At 37.2% G+C, this 18,459-nt stretch overlaps 1 protein-coding gene across 6 annotated transcripts in view; it reads right to left on the reverse strand.

The window, feature by feature from the left end:
* Nucleotides 1-7,812: 7,812 nt before the first annotated feature.
* The window catches only part of GK (glycerol kinase), an 81,010-nt gene continuing 70,363 nt past the window's right edge, over nt 7,813-18,459 (reverse strand). For 4 of the 6 annotated variants that reach the window (XM_012927766.2, XM_058658456.1, XM_004587831.3 and 1 more), the window contains 3 exons: nt 14,924-15,004; nt 11,486-11,572; nt 7,813-9,817 (listed from right to left, as the gene is read on the reverse strand). In XM_012927766.2, coding sequence (XP_012783220.1) covers nt 9,807-9,817; nt 11,486-11,572; nt 14,924-15,004 — 179 coding nt within the window. In that variant the 3' untranslated portion in view covers nt 7,813-9,806. The remainder of the gene's footprint in view (nt 9,818-11,485; nt 11,573-14,923; nt 15,005-18,459) is intronic. The other 2 variants (XM_058658458.1, XM_004587832.3) reach the window with 1 other exon arrangement.

Raw genomic sequence — 18,459 nt, forward strand, 5'->3', positions numbered from 1 at the left:
CCTATCTGTTTCTCCTTCTTTCTGTATATCTGACTTTCAAATAAAAATAAAACACACACACACACACACATATATATATGTATACATATATATAGAGAGATTGCCAAGTTCATTTGTATACACCAGAGCATCACAGGAAAAACTGCACCTTTCTTTCTCTAATCCCTTCCCTTCCCGGGAGTAAAATTATCTCCTTTAAAGCAGTATTTAGAAAGAAAACTCAGTATTCCTTAACCTAGAAATCTAAGAGCAGAGAAAGAAATAGTACATCCCTCAGGCCATTCACTTTACTCCAAGTTAACATTCTAGTCACATGTTATGGGTAAAAAACCTTTTTGATGGCTTGCTAAAGCAAGCTCCAAAAATTGTGAGCAAGAAATCTTTTTGACTATACTATCCTTCATGATTGGGTATATTTAGCAGCTCTACCAACAGCATGCATAGCAAAATATTATTACTTTTCATAGATAATAATGTGCATTACTGAAATCCAAAGTAGCTTATGAATCTGTCACAAATCATGCAGTGAAGATTTTAAAGTTTTTTCGGAGCAGCCATTTGGCCGCGAGGTTATGGTGCCACCCGGGGTGCCCCTGTCGTGTACTGGAGTGGCCACGGTTGTGTCTTTCTTCCACCTCCAATTACAGCTTCTTGATAAAGTGCACCTTGGAAGGTAGCAGATAGTGGCTCAAAAAGCTAGCTCCCTGTAACTCACAGGAGATAATCAGATTTGAGTTCCCAGCTCCTGGCTTTGACCTGGTCCAGCTCAAACTGGGGACTACAAAAGTGGACAGGTAATCTCTCGCTCTGTTCCTGTCTCTTCACCTTTCAAAGAAATTCAATGATTTGAATACTTCTTTTAAATAACAATTGAATTGTAAATGTAGGTTGCTCACAAAATGCCCATTGTAGGTTCTGGGGCAGGTGTGATCATGTAGCAGGTTGAATTCACACTTAGGATGCTCCTATCTAACACACAAGTGCTTGGGATCAAGTTCCACCTCTGCTTTCAGTCCCTCTTGCTGCTAACGTGTCTGGGAGGCAAATCATGAGGAGCCAAGCAAGTACTTGAGTCCCTGTCACCCATGTGGGAAACACAGATGCAGTTCCTGCATCCTGGCTTCACCCTGGCCTACCCGTGACTGTAGCAGGCATTTGCGGAATGAACCAATAGATGGAGATTCTCTCTTGCTCTCTTGGCCTTTCAAGGAAATAACCAAAAATAAACTTAAAATATTGATCCAGTAAGTGTTTTGTGAACAAAGAACTTCTCTTGTTTGTAACTTACTGGGGCTGAAATGAATCTATTGCAATTTTTGGAAGTAAACCCCTTCTTTCATTAAACTGTATGTGAAATTTCTGACTATAAAATATTCTAGAAATTATTCACCATTTTCCAAATTCATTAGGTTTTTATATGTTGATGCTTATGGTGCCTAGAACATATGATTTGAATGTTGTTGGATTATAGTAATAAACAGTATTTTCTTAATAACTTCGTAAAGTTCAATGTGTATAAAGCCAATGACAATAATCAGGGTTTAAAATACGTGTTTCACATTAAGATAATACTGATGGGGCCCGGCGGCGTGGCCTAGCGGCTAAAGTCCTCATCTTGAACGCGCTGGGATCCCATATGGGCGCTGCTTCTAATCTCGGCTGCTCCACTTCCCATCCAGCTCCCTGCTTGTGGCCTGGGAAAGCAGTCGAGGACGGCGCAAAGATATGGGACCCTGCACCCGTGTGGGAGACCCGGAAGAGGTTCCTGGCTCCTGGCTTCGGATCGGTGCAGCACCGGCCGTTGTGCTCACTTGGGGAATGAATCATCGGATGGAAGATCTTCCTCTCTGTCTCTCCTCTCTGTATATCTGACTTTGTAATAAAAATAAATCTTTAAAAAAAGATAATACTGATGGTAACGACATAAAGTAAAATCAAAACAATTTTCTCCTTAAAAAATGAACTGAGTAATTCATTTTAAAATTCTTATCACAGATGAATACTTTTTAAAAAGACTCATGTATGGTGCCAGTGCTGTGGAGTAACATGCTAAGCTTTCACCTTTGGCACCGGCATCCCATATGAGAGCTGGTTTGAGTCCCAGCTGCTCCACTTCCCATCCAGCTCCCTGATTATGCCCTGGGAAAGCAGGGGAGGATGGCCCAAGTCCTCGAGCCCCTGCACCCCCATGGGAGAACCAGAGGAAGCTCCAGGCTTCAGACTGGCTCAGCTCTGGCCATTGGGGCCATTTGGGGAGTGAGTCAGTAGATGGAAGATTTTCTCTCTCTGTGTGTGCATCTTCTTCGCACCTTTCAAATCATAATAAAATAAATCTTTTTACAAAAGCATAATTTGGTTTGTATTGGGAAAATAACAGAGGCATAGTTTGGCTTTGAATTTGGCTGAGTATGCCATGTCATCCCAAGAGTCAACTGTGAATAAAGGTGTTTTTACAAAGAGAAAAGGCTGTAACTAAGAATCTATTTGTGATTAATTATATTTAGGAGAATATTTAATGCACAATTGGAGCTCTTCTAATCTTAAGTCCTCAATTGTAACTAATGAAGAAAATATCTACAAACCTTTTTAAGATGCAGGAGAGTTTAACTGGATTTATAGTATAGTTAAGGCTTTGGTTTTATTTTCCTAGAATGAAAGTGCCTTGCACATCTCCTATGATCACTACAATGCTTTCATTTAATTCGGAATACCAAAACCCAGTACAGTAGCAATTGCTGCAATACGCACTGTTCCTGGGAAGGATGCCTGAAGGAACTCAGTTATGGAGAGCAGCACCACCTTGTGGTAAACTTGTTTCATACAGGAAAGCAGCTTTTTTTTTTTTTTTTTTTTAAAAAAAAAAAAAAGCTGAAAGGTAGAGATTGAGAGACAGAGAGAGCTCCTTCATTTACTTGTTCACTCCCCAAATGGCTGTAATGGCCAAGGTGGGGCCAGGTTGAAGCCAGCAGCCTGGAACTCTATCTGGTCTATCCATGATGACTCAATTATTTTGGTTCTTGCCACCCAAGGGTAAATGTCAGATGGAATTCTGGGGTTCTGGCTTCAGCATGGCCCACCCCCAGCTGTTGTAGGCATTGTCGATGGGAAATCTATCAGTCTGTCTTTCACATAAAGAAATATGAAATAAAAATTTTAAATAAAACAAGAGTACTCTGGTACAAAAATTGTGAAATCTACATATAGGTTCTTCATAAAGTATTATTTTCCATGAACTTTTTAAAGTCCCCTTATACATTTTATATATATATATTACATATATATATAACATGTTATAGTACATGTACTATTATAACATGTAGATTAGAGAACTCACAATCTGTGGGATGAATACATAAACATAACATTGAAAGTTACTGAAGTCTCCCAACAACTTGGTTTTAGACATTAGTTATTTCTCATCCTTTAAATTTCATCAAAATCCATTAATGAAAAATCTAAGATGGCTGAATAGGGAGAAACTGCACTGACTTTAGCCACAGATACCAGAAAAAGCAAGAACTGGGCCCAGCGGCATGGCCTAGCGGCTAAAGTCCTCGCCTTGAACGCCCCGGGATCCCATATGGATGCCGGTTCTAATCCCGGCAGCTCCACTTCCCATCCAGCTCCCTGCTTGTGGCCTGGGAAAGCAGTCGAGGACGGCCCAAAGCTTTGGGACCCTATACCCACGTGGGAGACCCGGAAGAGGTTCCTGGTTCCTGGCTTTGGATCGGCACGCACCGGCCCGTTGCGGCTCACTTGGGGAGTGAATCATTGGATGGAAGCTCTTCCTCTCTGTCTCTCCTCCTCTCTGTATATCCGGCTTTCTAATAATAATAATAATAATAATAATAATAATAATAATAATAATAAAAAGCAAGAACTATGTTCCCAAGGGACTTACTGAGAGAAATTTTCAGGCGGGTGCCTGGCAGGGAGTGCCATATTCCCAGGCCAGGTGAGAGGAAACTGCCAGTCTATGGCCATGGAGACTCTGACTGAGCTGGACTGCACAACCTTCACTGCCTTTGAGCCTGGCCTGGAGCCCTGGCGGGGACATCTTTGGAGGGGAGTGTACATGGAGAACCTCTGTTCAGGCCTGACCATCTGCTTTCACAATGCTCTGGGTGATGGAGTCTTCAGGAGGCAATATACTTACTTCATGGGTTAAAAAATACTGAGCAGCTAAAAAAAATGAGCCGTTCTTGAAGGCAGTAATCATAATTACCCAGGAATCTAGGTAGCAACCTATTCAGTGAAACCATTGCCTTAACTGAGTGCACTTCACGGACAATGTATACATACATAGCATACATTAGTCTCTCAATCACTTATCATCTGATAACTAAAACAAGTTGCTGGGTGTAGTCTGTAATTAACTTGTTCAAAACAACTTTCATTACTAAGTTGGAAAGTTCTGCTTGCGGCTTTTTTTCCCATGAGGTATTGCTCAAAAATCAATAGGGTTATCTATCAAATGTGGCTCTTAGATTCTATTTTTTTAAAAATTATATATATTTATTAATATTTATATAGCATATATCACGATATTGTATATAAATATATTTTTATAAATATTTGAAAGTCAGATTTGCAGAGCAGATACAGAGAAGATCTTTCATGTGCTGGTTCATTCCCCCTGTAGTCACAATGGCCGGAGCTGAGCCGATCCAAAGCCAGAACTCTTCTCTGGGTCTCCCACATGGGTGCAGGGTCCCTAGGCTTTGAGCCATCCTCGACTGCTTTCCCAGACCACAGGAGGCTGGATGGGAAGTAGAGCAGAACAGGCATCCACACATTTGGCAGAGTCTTAGCCTACTACGTCACCAGCTTGGCTCTTAGGTTTTTAAAACTAGGTTGATTCTATCTAAGACATTGGTGATGTCATATCAACCACCATATTCAAACCACACTCTCAGTTTGGCTGCAACCTTCTTTCACTCAAGAACACCCATAGGAGTAGATATGACAAGATCCATCTAATTGGTTAAACAAACAAGTGCTAATTCAAAACGAGACTTCTGGCCCACTGCCATAGCCTAGTGGTTAAAGTCCTCACTTCATTCTAATCCTGGCAGCCCCACTTCCTATTCAGTTCCCTGCTTGTGGCCTGGGAAAGCAGTTGAGTAAGCCCAAAGCCTCGGGACCCTGCACCTGCATGGGAGTCCTGGAAGAGGCTCTTGGCTCCTGGCTATGGATTGGCTCAGCTCTGGCTGTTGCGGCCACTTGGGGAGTGAATCATTGGATGGAAGATCTTCCTCTCTGTCTCTTCTCTCTGTATATCTGAGTTTCCAAATAAATAACTAAAAAAGAAGAAGAGTTGAGGTGATTCTTAAAGCTGTATTTATTTACAAGGCAGTTACAGGGAGGAAGAGACACAGAGGTCTCCCATCCACTGGTTCACTCTCCCAAACAGCCACAAAAGCCTGTGGGCCAGGCAGAACCAGGAACCCAGAACTCCATCTTGGGGCAGCAGGGACCCACGTAATCCAGCCATCATCTGCTGCCTTCCCTGGCACACTTAGCAGGGAGCTACATGGAAGAAGGCAGAGCAGCTGGCACTTGAACCTGCAATCCAATTTGCGATGCCTGTGTTACAGGCAGGAGCTTAACGCTGGTTCCATTTCTCTTGCATATTGACAATGTGCAAACTGTTCAAAACAATTCTACCGGAAGCAAGATCAGTAAGATTCCAACATTTTTAATCGAATAGGCTGTCAAGACAAACAAAATTATACCCAAAGACAGTGAATAATGGATTTAAGCCCAATCAGGTTGGAAATGCACCTTTTATTATCAAACATATATTAAGTTTACAGACAGGTAGACATCAGACAATTTTATTACTGCCAAATCTTCAAATTTTGCTTTAGCTGCTCATCTTTCCTAGAAATAAAACTATCGAGATCCCAGGAAACCCCTTTCTTCAGTTCCCTCCCACCTACTTCCTCAGTAAGCACCACCCTACAGTTGGTACTCATTATCTGTGTTTCATGTGCATCTATCCACTTAAGTGACATAAGATTTTGCAAGTGAAAAAATTTTGCACAGTTCATGAATAGTCATGATCTATAAAATATTTCCTTAAAGTTTTGGGAAAATATTAAAATGATTTTTTACTCTTTTTAATTCTTCTTTCTACTTTTGTTTTGTTTTATAATTTTTCTCATATTACACTTATTTCCAAGCAGATTAAAGAATGTAAATGTGCAAATATTCACTGCTATTTGAATAAGGGTCACGATTTAAGCAGTAGATCACAAACAAATCTTGTCTCCCACTATAAACTTTGTAGTAAAAAAGAAAAAAGATATACTAGCAAATTAAGACTAAAGATTTAAACTGAAGTTGAAGATGACAAATGAAATCAAATCTTTAAGAAGATTAAGAAACCAGCAGTTAGAACCCTTCGCTTAGGTAAAAGCTGGGTTACTGACAGTCATGGTCATAGAGTGTGCTGAGGACTTTCACAAAATGGTCTCCTTTCGGTACCAAGTACTTAGGCATCCTTAGTGTTAGTGTATTTTATTGGATGGCCCAGAAAAGCTGTTGAGAGGGTTAAAAAAAAGTGCAGAAAGTGTTTCCTCATAAGTCTATACATCTGAGGTCTTCAAAAAATTTGTGGGAAATGCACATTATGAAAATACTCTGCTGTCACAAATACGTATTTTCCCAGACTGTGTTCTTGTCCCTTTCTGAAGGTACATATTTTCTATTGGTAGCTCAACAAATCCTCTATTGACAGATATTTTGCTGAAGATTTAAATGATTGGCTATTTACAAAACTTCCTTGTACACTGGCCATACAAAAAGCAGCCAGTGAGATAAATATTATCAGTTTTAATAATGAGGAGTAAAGAACAAGCTAGTTAACTTTAAGATGAGAAAAGGCCTGAGGCTGCCTTTTAGAATAAAATTCATCTTCCCCTCAACTGTTAGATTGTCAGTCAGAGTTAGTTATTTGAAACAGAATTAAAACTGTCAATGCTATTAGCTAATTTGAGCAATTTGTTTCTAACCTATCTTTGGAAAATTTATCTTTATAGTCCTTAAAGTCAACTTAATGGGCAATTTCCATTAAATCTGATGACAAGGAACTCTCAGGAAATAGTCATTAATGTACTAGTTTATGCTATTTGCACATCTCATATTTAATTATAAAGTCAGAACTAAGGTGAGTTCCTTTAATTGCAAAGTAGCAATCAAATTAGTTAAAAAGTCACTGTTTTCTACTATTACATGAACTTATGTTAAGTTGCATGAGCAAAGGATCAAGTAAACATTATTTACATATTATAGTTAAATATTAAAAGACATATTTTAAAATAATTTTCATATTTTTCTGTTTACTATTAGGTAAATTATTACAGGTAAATATTACCTACCCTATTTTCAATACCATTAGTTGGTGTCCTCTGACAACTTTATTTGGCAATTTCTCCAAAATAACTATCAATCTTCATTCACATGATACAAAACACACATACACATTCCAAAGAATTGCATCTGGGGCACCTGAAAAATCAAAGAAAAATCGAAGCTATCATTACAGAAGCACAGATGCATTACTGATTTTATGGAGTAGTTGGAGAACAAAAGATTGAGGTGTGGCTATCAAGTTGATAGGACAATGGTGTGGTAGACTCCAGTGACTAAAATGAAGCTGAAGCCCAGAAAGAACCCGGTAGAAGGCCATAGGTAGCCAAGCAAGACTACTGACAATAGCTGTTAACTTTGCCAAGATATTTTCTAGCAATCTGAGACAGAAGAATATAGTCTATTCTAATACAATGATTTAGGAATTCATTCTAGAAGCTACTTCTTTGGATGCTGGATAATGTTTCAGAATGTGCCTGATTAAGGACTAATATCTGAGTTTCACCTTTCCAGCAACATCCTTCTTAATTTAACTTTAGTCTAAGTTCTAGGCTGCAAATGAGAAATGCAAGTAAGAATGCGGGGTCAATTTATTTGTTGTGAGCTTATTAAATTATCAGTGTGTACAATTTAAAACATTTATACATTTTGCAATTTTTAGAAAATTCATGCATTCTTAAAATTATTTAAACAATGACTTTTCACAACTATTTACAATTAATCTACTTTTGTAGAAACAATCATTTTTTAAAATAGTTGCCAGAAAGTGATGATTTCATAGTATTTTCTATATTAATAAAATTTAAATACATGGTAAATACTACCTACCCTATTTTCAATTAATTAACTGTCAGCTACATCAATAAAACCCAGCAAAATTTAATAATTTACAGACAGTCAAAATAGTAAATACAGGCTACTATTAATTCCAAAGAAAACAAACCTTTTATATTACCATATAAATATTTTCCCAATCAACACTAAAAATGAGATATTCTATTATTATAAAACAAATTCATTTTCAGATATTTTAAAAATCAATGTTAAGAAGCTAGATTATGTGTTTTTAAGTACAATACTATATATTTTGAGAAAATATTCTCATCAAAAATCATTTCTAATAGATCAAACTTTTTCTGTTTAAATACATGAAGTAGGTAATTATGTCACCCTGGAAAGAAATCATACTTTCTTATTAGTTGAAAACATCTTAATTGAAAGAGATTCTTGGTTTGTTGCTATAGTTTTCTCTACTTCTATTTTTAACTCTTCAGTTTCTCAAAAGGATCTTAAATATGTGCAAACTATGAGACTGACATGCTACACTTCTGTGCTAATGAGACACCTGATATGTGAAAAAGAATTCAATGAAAAATTACCCTATTTGGATTAGTGCTTATGTTTGAAAATAATATTTACTGTACTATTCCAAAGATTTCCTTATTTTTGTAGCATGTATCTGGCTAAGACAACTAAATTAAAAATATTATAAAAGAAAAATAGTTGAAGTTATAATGAAGTACATTTTTATTGGCATAGAACATATGCTTAAAATTTGAGTGTTGACTCTTTAAGAAAAAATATCTCCTAAAAAATTATGTCTGATCACTGCCCCAAAATGTATACAGCTGTTTTCCACAAATAGTTATATACACAGTAGTCCACTTAAAAAGAACCCTGTTATAATCTACTGAATACAATGTGCTCTAATTTATGAGTGAGCTACCCTCATGGCATAAAAAATGTATAGGTATGTATATTACACATACAAAGTAAGAAGTATACAAAGAAAAGATGAAGAAAAAAGAAAGAAAAGGTAAGTGCTGTTCTTTATATGATCCAGGCAGAAATGAATTTTAAGTAATGAAACCATGTAAAATGTCTGAGAAGTTTGTTTGGTAAATGCTTCTTAAAGAAAAATAACCAAGGAAGTACTAAATATTAGTAATTTAGTAGATTTCCATTTAACCATTCAGTGAAAGTCTGCTGTGGTCTTCTAAAATGTAGGAAAAATGACTTTGGGGAGGGGGTCTGCTACAAAAAGTTCACTTAATTTTAGCAGGTGTCCTGGCTTCATCAAGCATGTGTAGTACAGAGAATCAAATCCTGCTCTACTACCACTTGAATGTGTTTGATGAGATTCCAGTGGGCAGCATCTTCCTAGCTCCTAGAGGGAAAGAGCCAGCATGTTATGGCAATGGAAGCATCAGCCTCCAAACTGGTCAACCCATCCTTAACTGGTGATGATAAAAAACACACCAAATGTTTCTATAGCATTCTTTCTGCTGCATTTTCTTTATTTCAAGCCACAAGTCTACTTGGAGGATCATGCAGCAAGTGGCTTATAAATAAAATCAGAGTCTATGAATAGTGTCATCACATTAAGAGACAAAATTGCTGGATGCATCTTGGGGATCCATCAGTTCTACTATTTATGGGATACCTAAAATGGGGGGACAGAAATCACATATCAGTCATGCATACATGCAATATAGGAGATACAGTAATGAAGACTATTTTATCATTTACTTATATAGAAATTTACTAGGATTTCTAAGTAATGTTCCACAATCAAAACAGAAAAATATAACAGAAAAATATATGCAAATCTGAAATTAGCAAATATTACTATTGTTGCTAATTGTTTATCAAGAAAACGATTTCCACTTTTCTGAATTCTCAGCACATGTTAAATGAGGAAAAACCTAAAGATGGTGACCATATATTTTTTAGAAGCTTTTTAATTTAGACACGTATTGTATCCTTTCGCTTAGAGAGTTGCTCCATTTTCATAGAGACCACGCCTTTTCATGTTGACATGGTACCAAGAGAAATGGGTAGGGGTGAGGGGAATCAGCAAAAACATCTGTACAGTTTCTTGACTTTTCTAGATCATCATTAGGTAGCCCTAAGTACTTAGGATAATGGAATTTTTTCTCAATAATTTCTTTGTGAATTTCAATTACAGTTCTCATAGGAATGTTTAAAGTTTTCTATTAAACACTCCCCAGAAGCACAAAGAGAACAAACATCTGCTACTTCTATACAGACTTGTGAATACATAAGCCTTAGTATAAAGCATAAATACCAAAATAAAGTATTATTATTATTAGCAGATGACTTTTGAACAAGTTTTTTTCTGAATATTTGAATACAAATAATACAGAAAAAGGTAAGATAATATAGCTTTAAATTTTCATGCAAGTAACTCAAAATTCTCATTAAAGGATAAACTAACATTCTGCTGATATAAAAATGAATTTCATTACACATTTATATATCACTAGACTGATGATATCAAGCTGAATAAATTGTTAGATTTCCACAACCAACTGTTCTCCCCCACAATAATAAAGGTTCAGTTTTATATTTTCAAACCAGGTCATCATCTTACTAATTAAAAGGTCATTTAGTAACCATGAAGTTTTCTTTCAAATATATAGAACAAGAAACAAGTCATTTCCACTTGACTCAATTAGCTTCCAAGATGGCTACTGTATTTAACCTAGCTTATAGTATGTACTTTATACCATGTTGCATCATTTTTACTTTTGTAAGAATAGCTTTAGAAGTTAATGTGCAAAAATAATAATTCATTTTCATTCCAACAAATTTATTTAAGCAATCATTTTTTAAAAAACTTCAGAAAATGCATGCTTTTAACTAAAATGAAAATGAATATAAATCTGCCTCAGTTTTAAAATTTTACAGGAACTCTGCTAAGAAACTGGACAAAATTCTTTCCAGAATTAAAACATTAAAACGTGCTTAGCAAATTTTCAAAACTATAAAAAGCAATTCATACACAGTTGAGAGCCAATTAATTATCAAAATTATACATTAACTTTGCTTAGTAATGCTGAAACTCCTTTTCTATAAACATTAACAGTTGAATATAGCCTCTCAAAGCATCATCTACAAAAGTAAAAACCATTCAACACAAGCACAGTCCTTAAATATAACGGCTCCCAAAGACTAGTTAGTCTAACTAATTGATTTTCCAGGTTCCTAAAATTTGGAAGAATAAAAACCATCAGAAGTTTTCTGCAGAGTTATATATAAATACATTAAAACTAACTAATAAAATCGTCTAATTTAAAGAGTAACTAACCTGAAATGTACCTTGCTCCGATTAACATTACCATGCTACTCACTATAAAAAAGCCCAAGGGCAGACTACAGAAGATACTAGGGTCACCTGTGGTCATCCAAGCAGAAGGGAATTCCAGTCAAGCAAACCAAAAGAGAGACACATAATTACAATATTTGTGTTAAGAATCACATGATAGCAAAACAAGTTATAAAATAGTAAAAATTCATGAAAGCTAACAGTTATTACTTCAAATCAAAAATGTAATCAATATTAAAGGCTTATGACAGTTAACAAACAATACAGATAGCATGCCACAAGTAGCCCAGAACATAATACATAAAGACCAACATTGGCCTTCCATTGGCAGAGCCAAAGAGAGGCTATAGATAACTTTTTGGGAGGCTGCTAACTTTAGCTTTCTTGATTCTTTCCCCAAAAATACTAAATGAGCAATCCAGTTGCCCTAGAGCTTAAAAGAGGTTCTTTGGCTGTCAGAGAATTACATTCGTCTACTGAAAATGACTTAAAAACTCTGTTCTTGCTACATCTTGGTTCAGTGTTACTGCAGATGAAAAACGGCACTGTATTAAGCTACACTTTTACACTCATCTAAGAACAAACACTTCAATACTTTGTGATCTAAATTTTCTACGAGTCCCTCCCTTTAAAGATTACTTTATATATACACACTTTCCTTAAATTCAAAAATGGTTATTTAACATTCTTTAAAAGTTTATTTAAGAATAAATAACTGCTATCCTTAGGCAAAGGGGCTGTGATCTCTGGGGTAGTGTATTTTGTCATATTTTGCATCTGGGTGCTAGTCAGCTGATGATGGTCATTGCTTTGCTTTCCTGGGAGAGGATTGCCTTCTGCCCGTAACCTATCATGAATGTCTCCCTTTAAGACAATAGATGATAGATTTTCACTTTCATTAAAAGAGGAATATAAATCATATCCCTCATCTTATCACTGCAATTCACATTTTCAAATAAAAACAAGGTCTCTTTTTGTTTCCATATTCCTTAAAGGCTGCATTTTATTTTAGAGGTATTTATTTTTTAGTTCTAAATTGAAATAGCTGGTTTTCCTGATGACCCTACAATGAGTTCTAACTAGATAACCTGCATTCCAGAGTTCTTTCCAAATGGGGGGTGACTAGGCATTTACCTTGTGTGTGTGTGTGTGTGTGTGTGTGTGTGTGTGTGTTATACAGACAGAATGACTTTAAAATGTTTATGGAAAACTGAACTAAATGATAAGCTTATTTTGGTACAAAAATTTTTGAAATCCTTGCATATGATTTTCATAACATGAATTCCCATGAACCTTTATAAAACCACTTGTTTGTGTACGATATGTTGAAAATACCTGTAATTAAACAATTATTATTCTGAGTTGATTGTACAACTTAGTGACCTCCAAAATAATATACTTTAGTGTTTACAAAAAATCAATTTAAAACATATTTAAAAATTTTAATTTAAATCCACTGTAGTTTAAAACAAAAGCAAATTTAAAAAAATCTTAAACTATCAAAAAGTCAAATTACTTTTATCAATGCTGATAATAGAAACTAAAGAAATAATGTAATTTTTCTTTTTCTATCAATTTTTTCTTGGCGTCTTAAATTCACTGATAGTAAGGTATACAAACATAAAATGATCAATTGGTTTTGTGGGAATTTTGCAACTAAAATACCCTGAGCTTCTAGGCAGGAGAACTGCATATGTGTGTGTGTGTGTGTGTGAGGTGTGGAAATGGTAAGAGGGACAAAGGATGATTGTGCCATTTGTAAAAATCCAGTTGGATAAACAGACATCATGTAACTCAGCTTGTTTTTACTTTTTTAAAAAATATTTTTTACTTATTTTTATTGGAATGTTAGTTTTATAAAGAGAAGAAAAGACAGAAAGATCTTCCATCCAGTGGCTCACTCCCTAAGCAGCCGCAACAACTGGAGCTGAGCCAATCCAAATCCAGGAGCCTGGAGCCTCCTCCAAATCTCCCACATGAGTGCAGGGTCCCAAGGGTAACTCAACTTGCTACCAAGTATTACTTATAGGCAAGTAGAAAAGGAAATCAGAGCCCATGTTTGTTGTGTCTTACCTAACAACCAGCAAGTAATGTTAAAAAAAATTATAATTGACAAGTTTAATTATAGAGGTTCTCAAAACTATAGTCATGGGGAAGCTTTGACATTCTCTTTGGAAAGCTATCAATCCCCCACAAATTTAAAGAAAAGGATATTAAACATATTTAGGAGAAAAACCAAAAGCTTCAAATAGAAACATCCAGTACTAAAAATACAGATCATAGTATTCTGTGATAATGGGTGATTTTAGAGGTTTCTCCTAAAATCTAGATACATTAGAAGTAGTTCTGGGCCCTGCACAATAGCCTAGTGACTAAAATCCTCACCTTACATGCACCAGGATCTCATATAGGTACCGGTTTGTGCCCTGATTGCTCCACTTCCCATCCAGCTCCCTGCTTGTGGCCTGGGGAAGCAGTCAAGGACAGCCCAAAGCCTTGGGACCCTGCACCAGCACTGGAAACCCGGAAGCACCTGGCTCCTGGTTTCAGATCTGCTCAGCACCTACTGTTGCAGCAACTTGGGGAGTGAATCAGCAGCAGATGGAACATTTTTCTCTCTGTCTCTCCTTCTCTCTGTAAATCTGACTTTCCAATAAAAATAAATCTTAAAAAAAACCAAGTACTTTTACATTCACTTTGAAGTTGGAAGGCAGGAATTATTTCATTTCAAACTCTTTCTATTAAAATACATACTTGAATAAATTAGTAGCCATTTTTCCATTCATTATGCCCCAAATCTTGCATTCATTAAGAATTACAACATATATCCTACTAAAGATAACTTAAGGCTGCTTAAAGCTTACATGGTTTACTGAAATTGAATACCTTCTTACATAAGCAATTGAAAACTAATGTAGTTCCCTATTTTCTGTCAACACCTTTTCCTCTCCGTTTCCAAAGGAATTCCCAGTATGCTCATTTCTTACATACCTGGTATCAGCCTAGAAAGTAGTGGAATATATTTTGAAATTCATGTAACTTTTGAGTGTTTCAGGTCATAACGACAGCCTCCCAAAAAGGTAAAGTAAAACTGCGAGAGGAAGGGAGGGAAAGAGGGCTCTAGCTGATTTCTTTATTATTAAGAAGAAACTAGAAATAATTTTAATTTAGGAAAATTCAGTTATCAAGTGGAATCATCAAAAAAAAAAAAAACTCTAGAAGAAAAATGCGGCAGAGGACAGAGTTGAGTTAACCTCATAACCTGATAATTTCCATTTGTTTAGAACTTCAAAGTATTTTCAAAATGTGAGATTGGACATAACTATAATCAATGTAACTAAGTGTAGATGGCTAGATACTTCAACTTTTTAGCATAATAAGAAAAGGTGGCAGTAAGAAATAGTACAAATACTTTTTTACCACTTTCTGGAGACTGTGTTGTCACCCAACCCATTGACTTCATCACAGCTTTCTTCCAAGTAGAATATCGAATTTCACTTTCTGGAATTAGAAAGTAGAAAAAAACACACAGGTGAAAGGTAGTTTGCTGACATGTTTAATGTATCACACTTATGATAACTTGGTATTCTAGATAAATTGGTGCACATTAAAGTGAGGCCTCACCAGGACTGAAATTAGGAAGTACATGATTACTAGTAACTGGCAGTTGCTAGAAGTGATCTTGCTTGGAAACCAGAGTGAAATCTTCGGCATTGGTCTGTAGGGTAAAGGGAGATTGGGAGACACTACAAACAAACCTGGATGGATTAGAAAGGGCAGTCAAATTTGATTTACTTTTTTGGGGGGAGGGGGGAGAGAAGAGGACTTAGCACGAGGAAAGGAGTATATTATAATGTGCATAACTGGAGGGAGAGCTGTTTTAGGGACAAAAGAATAAAATCTGATTTCTCCTAAGATTCAAATTTCTGTGAGATGGCCTGGCTCCTTAAAGTAGGATTTCCTTCCAGTGGAAATGTGAAGAACCTGTGCCTATAGCTTGGGCTACCTGTCTCTCAAGTCCCTCGGCCTTCCACAGCACCCGAAGCCTACAGTGCCCAGGAGACAAGACTTCAGAATCACTGCTTCTGCCAGCTCCCTTCCTGCTTCCTGCAGCCCTGCATGCATACCTCAAGATATCAATTAACACAGCAAATGTGTATGTTTTTTCCTACCTATCCAATGTACTTGAGTCTCCTGAAAGGTAAGGACTTAGCCTTGAACTCATCTCTGCAACTGTATATCAGCCAGAGTCTTTGGCCTGTAGTTGGCTCTAAACCAAAGTATTATGAACCGCTGCCTGTAATAAGGTGCCCATTAGCGCGCACGCGCGTGTGTGGTAAAAGGGAGGATGGACACATCTGGCATAACTGATCGGGTCCAGTTAAGGTCAATTATAAAGATGGTTCTCCTTAGAAAACAGAACTTAATAGTGATTTGCATAAAGATTGCTTCCTTTAAAAGTATGATTCGGTGCTGGCACTGAGCATAGCACATTAAGCCTTTGCCTATAGCACTAACATCCCACATGGGCACTGGTTCAAGTTCTGGCTACTGCACTTCCAATCCAGCTTCCTTCTAATGACCTGGAAAAACAGTGGAGGATAGTCCAAATACTTGGGCCCCTGTACCCTTGTGGGAGTCCAGGAAGAAGCTCCTGGCTCCTTGCTTCGGATTGGCTCTGGCTATTCAGGTCATTTGGGGAATGAAGGAGCAGATGGTAGATATCTCTCTCTCTGTAACTCTGCCTTTCACATTAAATAAGTAAGTAAGTAAGTAAGTAAGTTAAATCTTTGGGAAAAAACAAATTTAAGAGGTTTGTTTTTTTTAAATAACAAAAATAAAAAGAATAAAGTGTGATTAGATTTGGAGGCAATATCATTTCTAAACTTTATTTGCTTATCAAAAATTTTGATATTTTGGGGCTGGCAATGTGGCATTTTGTATAAAACCACCATCTGCAATGTTGGCATCCCATATGGGCACCAGTTCAAGTTTCAGCTGTTCCACTTCTGCTCCAGCTCTCTGCTCATGCACCAGGGAAAGCAGCAGCGGATGGTCCAATTGCTTGGGCCCCTGAGTCTCCATGTGGGAGACTCAGAAGAAGGTCCTGGCACCTGGCCTTGGATCAGCCCAACTCTGGCAGTTGCAACAACATGGGAAGTGAAAAGCAACAGGCAAAAGATCGCTCTCTCTTGGTCTTGCTCGCTCACTCTGTTTCTTCCCTCTTTCTCTGTTACTCTGCCTTCCAAATACATTTTTGATGGTTTTTCAGAAGCAGAAAATCTTCTGAATTTCATGTTTTATCCAGTATCGAAAAAAATTTAAAAAAATTCTGTATCAAGTGACATTGTATACTCTGATTATAAAAATATTAGTATTTGGGGCCAGTGTGGCAGCACGGCAAGCTAATCCTCTTCCCTGTGGCACTTGCATTCCATTGGAGCACCCGTTCATGTAACAGTTACTCCATTTATGATCCAGCCCCCTGCTTATGACCTGGAAGAGCAGTGGGAGATGCCCTAATTCCTTGGGACCCTGTGCCCATGTAGGAGACCCAGAAGAAGCTCCTGGCATCAACTCAGCTCTGGCTGTTTTGGCTGTTGGAACAGCTTCTCTATTTCACCTTCTATTTCCGTAAAATCTGCCTTTAAAATAAAATAAATAAATCTGAAAAGGAAAATAGTGGGCTCTGGTTTGTTTCTTGGCTGCTCCACTTCCAATCCAGCTCTCTGCTTATGGCCTGGGAAAGCAGGAGAGGATGGCTCAAGTCCTTGGGCCTTTGCACCCGAGTGGGAGACCCAGAGGAAGCTCTTGGCTTCTTGCTTCAGATTGGCAAAGCTCTGACCATTGCAGCCATTTGGGAAGTGAACTAGTGAACCAGCAGATGGAAGAACTCTCTCTCTAACTCTGTCTTTCAAATAAAAATAAAAACAAATCTTTAAAACAAACCAACAAGCAAAAAGTATTGTTATTGGGGTTTGTGGTATGGTGTGGTGGGTAAAGCCACCACCTTTGACCTCAGCATCCCATATAGACACTGGTCTGTATCCCCAGAAAGAGCAACAGAAGATGGGCCAAGCACTGGAGTCCCTGCATCCATGCTGGTACACCTGGATAGCTCCTGAGTCCTGGCTTCAGCCTGGCTTAGCGCTGGCCATCGCAGACATCTGAGGAGTAAAGATCTCTGTCTCTTCTCTCTCTGTAATTCTGACTTTGTATATAAATCTTACAAAAACTTCATACAACTTATTTTCTTACATCGGGAAAAGAATTAATAAGATTAAGAAATACTGAAATATTTCAGAAAATTTAACAAAATGTATCAGAAAGCTTATTTAAGCTTATTTAACAGTTCAAAATCCTCTGATGCTTTTATGCAGACTTCTTAAATATTATAAAATCAAATTCAACATATCTTATTTTTCAATTCACATTTATGTTAATTTAAGAGATGTATCAGTATTCTATGAACGTGTTGGTCAGGGCTTGCAGCTTACCTCAATATCTTAGGACTATTAATCAGACATTTAATGTTCATTTAGTTAAATTGCTTCTGCATCCTACTGTACTTGAAGATTACCAGGATGTCTCAGAGGCCCACTAATGACATCTAAAAGCTGGGTCATCACTGCCAAAGACAACCCAGTAGAGACATTAGGGGCAGTCGGCTAATGACTCATACCTCCCTTATCACTTTTCAAAAAGGAAATTCTCACAAGCCATAATTGAGAGTGTGGCAATATCACTCTCCTACACAAAAGGCCTGTAAACAGTAAACATCATTAGTTTTAAAAAGCCACCTTCAGGGGCTAGTATTGTGGCACAGCAAGTAAAGCTGCCACCTGCAACACTGGCATTCAATATGGGTACCAGTTCTGCTGCTTCACCAATGATTTAGCTCCTTGCTAATGACTTGGAAAGCAATAGAGGATGGTCAAAGTGCTTGGGCCCCTGCA

Source organism: Ochotona princeps, chromosome X (genome assembly GCF_030435755.1).
Source record: "Ochotona princeps isolate mOchPri1 chromosome X, mOchPri1.hap1, whole genome shotgun sequence".
Classification (NCBI taxonomy): domain Eukaryota; kingdom Metazoa; phylum Chordata; class Mammalia; order Lagomorpha; family Ochotonidae; genus Ochotona; species Ochotona princeps.